Genomic DNA, 12,598 nt, shown 5'->3' on the forward strand with positions numbered 1-12,598 from the left:
TATATATATGTATTCTATGTGTATATATCTATTCTTTCATTTCTTTATTAAACCTGTCAGTGTGAGTTTACTGTATAGCGCATTGAATTGCCAGCTTTTATAAAAGACACCGGGTGCGTATTTCTCGCAAGTCACATGTGTGGTCCATGTGTAATCCTTTTTTTTTGTGCACCCATAGACTCGCATTGGCGTATTACGGGCGTAGTACGCTGACAATCGCAGCATGCTGCGATTGGCACGGACAGTAGAATACGCCCGAGAAATATACGGCTGTTGGGAGCAAACCCATAGAGAATCATTGGTCCGTGTGTAATGCGTGCTTTTAACGCCTCTCACTCGTCCGTATTCCTCGCCAGTGTGACCTCGGCCTATGAGAAAAAACGGATCCAGCACAATCACTACCAACATCATTGCTCCAAAGAGAAGCAGCTCCAACCATCACATTTGGGGTGAGTTCATTAAATGCTTGACCGAAAATGGCAAGATGAATTTCAAGTTGATAATTTGTACGGCCCGGTATGATAGCATAAATATCCTGGCGGAAAAAAGTTTCCCCACCACTGGTCTGTGGAGTACTTTTGCTAACCAAGTGGTCTGCAGAAAAGCACAGAGACTTGTCCGATATTGATCCAAATCACTGATCAAAATCACCAACACCAGTCTAAACTGCCCAGCATTGGGCGCCATCCATGTGCTGTCTGTGACTGTGGCCAAGTGGGGGTCCTCTGATTGTGGCATAACATGGTCGCGTCCTTCCAAGTTACATAGTTCTATCAAATCAGTCCCAGTGATTGTTATGTAGATAGTCATGTAAGGGCGTGTCAGCAGATATTCCGTGTCTGCTGGATGCCCAGGATCGTATCCTCATCATATGTGTCAGAGCCAAAGCAGCATAGTATCCCTCATCCGCTCAGACTGGATGTACTCGGTGCAAGGAGAGGAAAAAGCCCCCGGAGTCACCACAGAGCTGGGAAAGTGGAGGTGACAGAGGAGCTGAGGGGCGGCGCTCCGGGGAGGGAGCACTCGGCTACTACAGGGCTCAGTGTGGGGTCAGCCGCTGCTCAGGTCGGACGGCTCACTGTACAGGAGACTGCTCCTATCATCCTGGGGGACTGGCTGCTGGCATGAAGCCTGGATATTCACTTCTCTGCTTGGAGGAAACTCTGCTGTTCTCCACTATGAAGTGCTTGGGGGTCGTCCTGCTCCTTGTGAACGCTGGTAAATGGATCTATTTGTCTATCTATCTATCTATCTATCTATTATCTATTATCTATCCATCCTATATCTATTTATCCAATGTCTATCTAGCTCATATCTAGCTATCTATTATCTATCTATAACATATCTATTTATATATCTATCCATCCCATATCTATCTATTTATCTATCTATTATCTATCTAGCTCATATCTATCTATCTATTATCTATCTATCTATCTATCTATCCTATGTCTATCTAGCTCATATCTAGCTATCTATCTATCCTATATCTATCTATTTATATATCTATCTATTATCTATCTATAACATATCTATCTACCTACCAGTAGTGACAGGTTTCTAGAGATGGTGATGTCTATATAGCTCTGTACATGTGCAGGTGCTCTGGATTGTAACACTTTCTTCCATTGTCCCATAGACCTGTCAGTCATCACCTGCAGACAGTAGGTAATTACTAGTGCTGTGGCTTCCCTTGGCATACCCAGCACATGGCTCTCTGTCAATCACAGGACTTGATTCTTGATGGACACCTCCAGCCTCTATACATGAGCAGTTTTGCTACTGTGAAACTGCAATGAATTTTCTTAAACTCCCCATCAGCCATCTAGCACACAGACTGCACTGGTTGTACTGGTTCTTATTAGTTTGCAGGTCACTGAAGTAGTCTACGGAAGTACTTCTACTACCCATGATCAGCACAAAGCACATTTTTGAGTTTTGTTTAGAAATAGTCTTCTACCATAAAGATTTTCATATCAATCACTAAATTAAAGGGGTATTCTAGTAGGATGAAGTTATTATCTTCCAGCACAGTTTAGAACTTCTAAATTGATAGGGGCACAACAGTGGCAACCTGCACCACTCTCCAGAATGGAGCACTTTAATACCCATTAGAATAAGTGTGATCTCTGCTTCATTCGTTCCGTATAAGACTGCCAGAGAAAGCCAAGTCGGATCCCTTCAAATATAAAAGTTATCCCTTATACTGTGTCCAGGAGATAATGTCTTCTTACTGGAACTCCCCTTTAAGTTTTGGCTATTCTATGAATTTGCTGTAGCCATGCCTTGGTGTTATGCACTCAATACACTTTATGATTGGTCAGAAATTTAGTGTAAATGCAGTCAGATGGATCTCACAGATTTTTTAGGGTAGAACTAGTTCTCGTCTTCCTCATCTGTTGGATCATCCTAAAAGAAAACCTTTCTATCCCCTATAAAGCTATCGTTCAGATATGTTTCGGATGATATTTACACGCTGAGATTATTTTGATTGACAGACACATTTTTAGACACTTCACATTCGGCAGATGAGACAGATTCAATAAGAGCAATTGGCCACTTGCTCACGTTTATTTAGACTGATATTGACCTCGTTGGAGAGGAATTAACTACATAGGTATAAAAGGAACCTTTAGGTCACTTTCATGCAGCAGTGTCCTGGACAGTATTTGTAAGCTAAAATCAGAAGAGGGTCTAAGGCTTTTTTCACACATTAGTATTTTTGATCACTTTTTGTATGTCAGAACCAGGAGTGTCTCCAAAACACAGAACAGGTGTTATATCCAATTATAATGCCTCTCTATAAGTTCCACTCCTGGTCTTGGCATACAAAGACCGATGCAAAATACTGATGTGTGAATAAGCCTCAAGACTCATAACAGGTGCAAGTGCTTCTTATGCTTCTCTTGTAGGTCGCACCCCTGATTTTGACTTACAAATATGGATGGGTTCTACTGGCCAAAATACTGCCATGTGAAAGTGGCCTTTGAGTGGACTGGTGAACTTAGAGCAGGTCGCTGATGAAACTGTGAAGTCGTAGGGTTCACAGGCACCAACGTTATCTCGTCACGTATGTTCCTGATTATACGAATACTGACATGTGACGATGTATACGATGACTGTCCTATGTATTTGGTCGGATTTAGAAACATGGATTGCTTGATTGGTATGTATTGTGCAAGCAAAACATAAAACAAGCCTTCCTCCAAAATATGTATGTTTCCAGTTTCTTTCTGATTTAGTTTTCTCATTTGTTTACATTCCGGGAAGTAGAAGGGACAAAATAGCAAAAATCAAAATCGGGCACACCTCCGTAATGCCATTCTCCCATCCTCAAGTTGACTTAGTTCGTGATCTATTTAATTTCTCCCTTGTCTATTGGGGTGCCCTTGGGTGAGTCTTGTACATGCTCATACCACTCATGATGATGAGTTGAAGTCTATGTAAGATTTTAACAAGCACACCCTTGACTATCTATATGGTGTATTGTAAAAGGACCACCACTTGTGTACAAAATTAAGGGGCTCTACACACAAACCCCTCTGGTCATTTTTTAAGATTTTCATTACTTACAATCTGTGTCACATTGAAGATATTTTTGACATATACCTCCAAATAGCATGTGATTTATTACAATATTGCTTCACTGAGTAGCGTTGCTTGAAGTTCTGACAATAAGAGGTTCCCTATAAAGGGACATTTATGGCAAATATGGATGTGCCCAGTGAAGTTAATGCCAGAAAAGGAAAAAGCATATGTCAGTCTGTGGTAGATTAGGATACAGCTGACTGAGTGTACTTAGTTTTTTGTTCTGGCTCTCGCATAGATTTTAATAGTGAGCATACACTCTGACTTCTGTGCTGGAAACAAAGAATAGTCACCCTCCTTCTTGGAATTGGTGGGGGTCACTGACATTTGCTTCACTGGAAAATTCCTTGAAAGAAATTTGCCAAAAGGGTTTAGATGTTCTATGCTGTGTCCCTTGTAGGGATTGTGAAGGTCTGAGCAAATACATTTTGGCATTTTTTTACAGTATAAAGGTAAAACAGTAGTGGAGTACTGATGGGAAATCCACGCCCCACGCCCTGACATTGTATTGCTCCATTATGAAGGAAGAATTCATTTCACATAGTAAATGACATCACCAGCAATTAAATATGAAGGGCAATGTGAATTCTGCTTGGGAAAAAAAACCACTTTACTTTCCCATAATACTGTATCATGTATTATTGATGTATGAAGTAGCGGTGAACATATTAAGTAAGGGCAGCGTTCACCTGTACTCATAGCACGATATCAAAGATGCAATAGGACTGCTCAGTATCTTTGCCTTGAAATAGTAAGATAATTAGCTTTACTAATTTAGAGGCCATGTCCTAATGTGCCTTACTTTATTTCTTCTTATACAGTAGTATACAAATTAAAGTAAGTCATGCTACACAACGTGTAATATATACTCTATAAGATTCCAAAGTTGCATATACACATTACTTAAAGATCTTCTTTTTTTAATCAAACCGGTGAAATTTATTCCTGGAGTGCTGAACTTAAAGGGTTGTCCATCTGAAAAATAATACCTTTAAAAGTGTTAGAAATATAAATAGGTCATAAATATACTATTATTAAAGGTGCTTTATTATAAATTCTTCAGCCGTAGTCCCAGCTCAACACAAGAAATTATTTCCTATGTCCAGGCTAGCTGACAACTCAAGTCAATAGCTAAACCATCCCCATTTTCTGCCACAACCTGTATGTAGACAAAGAAGTGGTTGGCTAAGCTATTAAAATGAGCCGTTAGCCAGCCTCCTTTACACACAGTTTTGATGATGTGCTGACACAGAAAACACGTTACTATGTCAAGCACAGAACTGGAGAAGCAGCTGCAGATCCCTGGATCAAGGCTGACAGCTGAAGATCAGGAGCATTTAAAAATAAAAGTATATTACTAAGCTTTTTCATTTACTGTATATTCTAAACATACCTAAAAGTTTTAGATAATTTTTCGCAAATGGACAACCTTTTTCAGGAATCCACTTAGGCTATTCGCCTGGTAAAATAGATTGCTTAGAAATAACCTTAGTAATTCTTAGTTTCCAATCCCTGTGGCTACTGTGCCATCACTTCCCAAGTTCCCACAGGTTGTTCAATCCTGGCAGTAACCTTAGTGTTTTCTATCACAAGCATGGTTGTAATGACCGTGGTTGCAGCGGTCGCTCCTGCGACCATTCCGGCCCAGCATGTTGGGGACCCACCAACACCAGCCACAAGGATACACATCTATCCCCCACTTCAGCTGAACGTGCGTCTTCGTATGCACATTCAGCTTAAGTGTATTGCAGCGTACAGACCCATCAGGTCCATGCACCACAATATACACTGCTAGCCAATCAGAGACCAACAGCTGACGTCGGCATGCATGTGAGAGGGTGTGCATGGCAATGACGTCATGAACTCCCGTCGCTTGTCAAAGTCAGCTGCTGGCCTCAGAAGGGGGTGCCACGTGGCTTGGGAGCATTGGAAAGGTGAAGGTGAGCATTTATTTTTTTCCCTGTGTATTGAACAACACCTGGGCCATATACCAGGATGGGGGCCATATAACAGGATGAGGCCCAGAATGGGGGACATATACAGGATGGCGGCCATATACCAAAATTACTCCCAGGATGAGGGCCATATACCAGGATGGGAGCCATATACCAGGATGAGGCAGTATGAAGCCATAGACCAGGATGGGGGACATATACCAGGATGGGGCCTCGGATGTGAATTTTGTCCCACTCCTCTTTGCAGAATTGATGTAATGCAGCCGCATTGGAGGGTTTCCGAGCATGAACTGCCGTTATAAGGTCATGCCATAAAATCTCAATTTTGTTTTTCTTAAGGAATTTAGAGGTGGACTTGCTGGTGTGTTTTGGATTATTGTCCTGCTGCATAAGCCAAGTGCGCTTCAGCTTGAGGTCACAACTCATGAACAAATGGCTGGACATTCTCCTTCAGGATTTTTTGGTAGACAGCTTAGTTCATGGTTCAATTTACCACAGTAAGACTTCCTGGTCTTGAAGCAGCAAAACAGCCCCAGACCATCACACTGCCACCACCATATTTTATGGTTGGTATGATGTTCATTTTATGAAATGTTGTGTTTCTTCTATGCCAGATGTAATGGGACACACGCCTTCAACAAATTCAACTTTTGTCTCGTCAGTCCACAGTATTTTCCCAACAGTCATTGTGAGCCTCTATGTTCTTATTCCTAAGCAGTGGTTTTTGTCTTGGAACTGTGTCATGCAGGCCATTTTTGCCCAGTCTCTTATGGTGGTTTCATGAACACTGACCTTAACTGAGGCAAGTGAGGCCTGCAGTTCTTTGGATGTTATTGTGGGGTTTTTTGTGACCCCTTGAATGAGTCATCGCTGCGCTCTTGGGGTAAAAAATACAAACATGCAAAAGAATTGAAAATCAGGAAAGGCAGACATTTTTTCATACAACTGTATATACCAGGATGGAAGTTATGTGTATATACATAGTGTCCAGCACCTCAATTTTGTTCTTTGGACATTTTTGAATATATATATATATATATATATATATATATATATATTGTAAGGCAGTGACCCATGATACAGCTAGGGTGCGCTGTTTGGGCTCCCCAGGACATGCATGCAGGCGTTTCCTTTATTGTGATGGGGAAACAGTGACCGGCATGGTTGTAAATGGCCGATATATATCACAGGGATGGGTGGCCCTGTGATGTAAGCCTGGGCATGTTTTTCTCAGCAGATCTACTGCTGAGGGTTTTTGCTATACATTGGGAGGCTTCCAGGTGACTAGGATGGGTGGGTCCAGTCACCTACATATCCACCAAGGCGGTATGTCTGAGCACCCAAGATGAAGCCTGTGTGTGTGGCTGTGTGTTTAAGAACCTGCAGTGGGGTCATGACCATGTGACCAGCCCATGTGATCCATACCTCACCTGTGGGTGTGGTTACGAGCTATATAATGTGATCAGGGTAGGTCACACGGGAGAGAGTGTATGGACCTGAATGGTTCATGTGGAAGGTCCTGGAAGGCCTATATGTTGGAAGGTGTGCTACCTTCCTGAAGAACCCATGGTAAGGTTTTGGACCTGGTGGCCTGTTTGTTGGATGGTTCCATTTGGGGACAGACGTCCTGAACAGCACACAGAGAGGCAGTGCTTGCAGAGTTAGTGACAGCTCTGCGTGGGGAAGCTACCGCCCGGCTGAGGATCTGGAACTGTTAGGCAGCTTGGTGAGCAAGGCGTGTCCGGGACGGTGATCCCAGTTCGGCAGCTTCCCTGATAAACGTGAGTGATACTGACTGGGGTCAGAAGGAGACTGTGTTCAGGCTACAGAGCCTGCGTGCTGAAAATGGCACAGCCTGTGCGCCCACAGGCCTGAGAGAGCGAAGCTGTACTATGGACAATGAGGATTCGTATGTCTGATGTAAGACTGTTTGCCTTTTGTTCATGTTTCCATGGTTTATGGAGAAAATAAACTGCATAGACCGTTAAAGTGGAAAGTGTCCTTGTGTGCCTTAAATCTTACAGCCAAGTGAGTGTCCCCCAAAACCCGTGCAGTGAGCGCTGCACTACAATATATATTAAGGGGGTCTCGGTCCAAATCTTTCTTTGGGGCCCATCAGACTCTAGTTGCGCCACTGGTCACAAGCCTTTGTTGAGAGGGACCAGAATGTAGAGAGACCAGTGAGTGTGAGACATGGGAAGCAATGGCACATAGAAAGCAGGGATTGATAGCATAAGCTTCGTTCAATTTGTTTTATTTTACAGCATATTAAGTTGAGGGTGCCAGCACTTTTGTCCCTTTTACGGCGTTTTGTGTGAAATTATGTCCAATTGCTTTTTTTTTTATCTGTTTTTTTTTGTGTTGCTCCAATACACACAAAGAAAATAAACATGTATAGCAAAACATGTAATTGCAATAATTTTCTTGGAGAAATACTTCTGTTATGATTAGGTCACCGAGGATAGCCGAGGAATAAGCTAGTCAACCGGAAAACCAGAAAGGTTGGTAACTAAGCGGATTGCAGACCCTTAAACTAACAACACAACTAGAATTAGCCGTGGGACATACCTACGATGCCCTAGATGCCTTGGCACAGCCAAAGAGTTAACTAAGCCTAAAGCAAGAAAAGGGAAAGCTAAACTGCCCCGGAGTAGAACCCCAAAGGAATAGATAGCCCCCAAACATATATTGCCGGAGAGACAAGATGAGGCACAAACACAGGCAGAAAATAGAGTAAGCAAATGATGGGGCCCAAACTGTCTAGATAGAACAGCACAGGAAAGATACTGTCTGTAATCACGCAAAAAACCTTAAGAAAAATCCAACACGTCTGATATGCAAAAATACTGAGGCCACACGACCTCTCCCCCACTAGATCAGCATTCTGGTGTGAACTGGAAGCAAAACAAAAGATACTGATATAACAGGGGACTAGCAATACTGAACAGACTGCAATAAGCTGTGACATATGGAACGGGGTCCAGCACTGGTCCCAACTGGGAACAATGCTGAACCCACACAGCAAAGCAGAAAGCAGAGAAAGGCAAAAACTGGATCAAATGCAAAAAGATTCCAGCAAACAAATCACTTATCTGAACGATGCAGGACCAAGCAGGGGGCAAGTGGACTTCAAAATGCACAGGAAGAAAACCAAATCAACAGCAGCAACTGAGGGAAGCTTGCCGACTTAAAGCTTCCCAGTCTGTCACACCTGTATCTACACTCATCCTCTTCAGGTGATTGCCTTCTGTCAACATGACCAGCTCCATTACCCGCAGCAACCACCAGAGGGATCCCAAACCCAGAAGTCAGGTCACAAGTGTTCACAACATACTTCATTTTCTGGAAAAATTTCAAGGGTGCCAACATTTTCGAGCATGACTGTATTATAAGCAAGACAATATTATATCCCCATAGTCCATTGGTGACTATGTCCAGAAATAAAGTTGAAGCATAGGGGAAATTGTCGCTCTCAGTGTTGGGAAGGACAGATCTTATAAAAATGTGCCTTATGCCTAGTATTATTATTATTGTTATTATTCATTTTTAAAGCACCATTTATTCCATAGCGCTTTACATGTCAAAAAGGGGCATACAAAGACAAACACAATAAACATGAGCAATACAAGGCACACACAAGTACAAAAGGAGAGAGGACCCTGCCCGCGAGGGCTCACAGTCTGCAGGGGATGGGTGAGGATACACTAGGAGAGGGTAGTGCTGGTCATGTGGCGGTTCAGTAAACTGAGGATCACTGCAGGTTGTAGGCTTTCTGAAAGAGATGGGTCTTCAGGTTCCTTTCGAAGGTTTCTTTGGTAGGCGAAAGTCTGATGTGTTGGGGTAGAGCGTTCCAGAGTATGGGGGAAGCACGGCGAAGTCTTGTATGCAGTTGTGGGAAGAAGAGATAAGAGGGGAGTAGAGAAGGAGATCTTAAAAATATCGAAGGTTGCGTGTAGGTAAATACCGGGAGACCATGTCACAGATGTATGGAGGAGACAGGTTGTGGATGGCTTTGTATGTCATAGCTAGGGTTTTGAACTGAAGCCTCTGGAAAATAGAAAGCGAGTGAAGGGCTTGGCAGAGAGGAAAGGCTAGGTAATACAAGGGAGACAGGTGGATTAATCAGGAAGCAGAGTTTAGGATAGATTAGAGTGGTGCAAGAGTGCTAGAGGTGAGGCCAGAGAGTAGGAGGTTGCAACTGTCGAGGCGGGAGAGGATGAGGGCGTGCACGAGTGTTTTTGTAGTTTCTTGGTCAAGGAATGTATGGATCCGGGAAATATTTTTGAGTTGGAGTCAGCAGGAGGCGGCAAAGGCTTGGATATGTGGCTTGAAAGAGAGGGTAAAGTTGAGGATCACCCCGAGGCACCGAGCATGCGGAACTGGGCAAAGTGAGCAGTCATTGACGTTGATGGATAGGTCTAGTGGAGGGGTAGAATGAGATGGGGAAAAGATGATGAATTCTGTTTTCTCCATGTTCAGTTTTAGAAAGTGAGCAGAAAAGAAAGATGAAATAGCGGACAGACATTGTGGGATTTTGGTCAGTAACGAGTGATGTCGGGTCCAAATAGGTAGATCTGCGTGTCATCGGCGTAGAGATGATACTGCAAACCTTTATGCATTTACCATTCTTTATGTACTGCATAATTCTCCCATCTGGATTAATGAATATTGGATTAGGAAGATGCATAACAAGTTCAGGGATATGGTTTGGAGAAGGGGTATACCTACCATAAAGTTGGAGAAGCTACAGCTGCCTAAAAATATTGGGGGTTTGGCCTTACCACACACTTCGGATTATTTTCTAGCCTCTCAATTTTAACACTTTAGAGAATGGGCTTTGGAGGAGGAACAGGGGGCAGGTGCACAGGTGCTGAAATTTCTTGGTGGGGGTGATTTAGTAGAACTATTAGGGTATGTGCACACGTATGTGTTTTTTCGCGGTTTTACCAAATAAAATGCTTAAAAGAAGCATCTCATTCATTTTAATGAATTCCGCACTTTTTGTGCCTATTGATGCATTTTTTTCCGTGAAAAAAACGCATCACGGAAAAAAATGCAGCATGCTCATTAATTTTGCGGAAAATTCTGCATTTCTAGCTATTTTCTATGAGGCTGGGACTGCTCCGGTAAAAAACGCATTAAAAACGCGCATTTTTTGCACAAAAACCGCGCAGAAACACGCGGAAAACTCGCAGAAAAAAACGCGCGTTTTCTGGGAAGGAGTCCGGTTTTCATTCTGCATACGTGTGCACATAGCCTTAGTGTCATGCAGGTTTAGGTCCAGGCCCGGATGCTTCCCTACTTTAATCCTTAGGCTGGAGTCACACACAACGAATAAAAAATCGGTCCCATTTTAACGGTACGAAATCGCACAAAGAATTCTTGTCCAGGGATCCGTCTGTCATCCCATTTTACGGCGATGAACCGATTTTATTCGCATCTAAGCATCAAATTAACATCCAATGTCAATGCTTGATGCTCTTTCCTGTTGACCTGGAGAAGTCTTGCGATTTAATCGCAAGTCACACGTGTGGTGCGTTTTCAATGCGTTTTTTAATCGCATCCATAGACTTGCATTGTCGAATCCATCCGAAAATTGGTGACAATCGCAGCATGCTGCGATTGTCTCGGTCCGAGGAATAACTTTGGGACGAATGCAATGCGATTTTTTTATCGCATTGCATTCGTCCGATTTTATCGCTAGTGTGACTCCGGCCTTATCCTTAAAATCTGGTGGGCATTTAAGAAATAGTTGGGAATGGGAGAATATTCCAAGTATACCCCTATCTGGAATAACCCCTGTTTGAGGGATTTGCAACATTTGGAGGGTTTTTGAGAAGGAAAATGAAGGGATTAAGATACTTACATCAATTATATAAGGAGGGTTATTTTTGGTCATTTGAGCATTTAAAACAGACCTTTAGTTTCTGTAACTGATTTCTTAAAGTATCTACAAATACGGCATGCAATTAGAGCCCAGGAGTCTATGCATCTCCTTGAATGGGTTGTTGGACTATTTAGTAAATGCAAGAAATATTAAATGCCTTTTATCTTTCATGTATATTTCCTTATTACTAAAAATTCTTGGAGTCCCTATGGCTGCAGTTAAATCAAGTTGTGAAAAGGATAAATGACATATTACTTCAGAGGAGAGGGATGATATCTTAGAGTCATCAGGGAAAGTATCGATAATTACGGCTCAAAGAAGATCCCAAATATTTCTCATACAGGATGGGTCTCAGAACCAATGATTGTTGCCCATTTTGTAGGGTAGATGGTGCAGAATATGTTCTGGTCCTGCTCACACTTGGCTGGGTTGTGGAAGATTGTGGGTAGATTATTTTTTGAGGTCTTAAAAATTCAAATATCTCTTAACCCCAAAATATGTACGTTGGGATATGTGGGAGACATTGGAAATTTTTCCCCACTACAGCGGGTTATAGGTAAAATACTCTATCAAGCCAGAAAGTCCATAGCTAAACACTGGTTGGCAAGAACTTCGTCAATGGAAGAGGCTGTGAGCTGCTTAAATAACACCATTAGGAAGAAAAAAAAATAAACATCAAAACGGGGGTCCTCTGCAAAATTTGGAAAACAGTGGGGGGACTGGATTAAATGCCCAATGGTAGTTTCTTAGGTATTGGCAAGAAAGGTCATATTTAACTTAATTCTCATTTAAAAATGACCTACTACTTCAGATATGAAACACTTTACTTTATGTTCCTCATGTTTAAATCGCTATCTGGATATTGTACTTGGCATAATATTAAAATGTGAGTTCAGATAAGTGAGAGTGTTGGCTGATAGTGAGGGGAGATGGGGAAGAAGATTTGGCATAGTATTCTTGTCATGAACAATGATTGATGCAAATCTTTACTTTATTCCTTGTGACTTTATAATATGACTAGCTGAAGAGCCCGGCGCTGCCCGGGCACAGTAACTAACTACGGTTAGTTATAACAAATTATAATGATTATATCTATATATATGAAGCCACATTCACTATAATATTCCACATCATCCCGTCAGCCAGAGCTACCGGACTACTACCCCTA

At 42.3% G+C, this 12,598-nt stretch overlaps 1 protein-coding gene across 3 annotated transcripts in view; it reads left to right on the forward strand.

Annotated features, from left to right (window-relative positions):
* The window catches only part of GFRA3 (GDNF family receptor alpha 3), a 199,240-nt gene that overhangs the window by 101,024 nt on the left and 85,618 nt on the right, over window positions 1–12,598 (forward strand). The window contains exon 1 of one of the 3 annotated variants that reach the window (XM_073556910.1): window positions 870–1,218. The exons of 1 other annotated variant lie outside the window; for it this stretch is intronic. In XM_073556910.1, coding sequence (XP_073413011.1) covers window positions 1,125–1,218 — 94 coding nt within the window. In that variant the 5' untranslated portion in view covers window positions 870–1,124. Of the gene's footprint in view, window positions 1–869; window positions 1,219–12,598 lie in introns of those variants that run through there. One more of the 3 variants, XM_073556909.1, reaches the window with a different exon arrangement.

This window comes from Dendrobates tinctorius, unplaced genomic scaffold (assembly GCF_039654945.1).
Source record: "Dendrobates tinctorius isolate UK_male_01 unplaced genomic scaffold, ASM3965494v1 ptg000241l, whole genome shotgun sequence".
In the NCBI taxonomy this organism is placed as follows: Eukaryota; Metazoa; Chordata; class Amphibia; order Anura; family Dendrobatidae; genus Dendrobates; species Dendrobates tinctorius.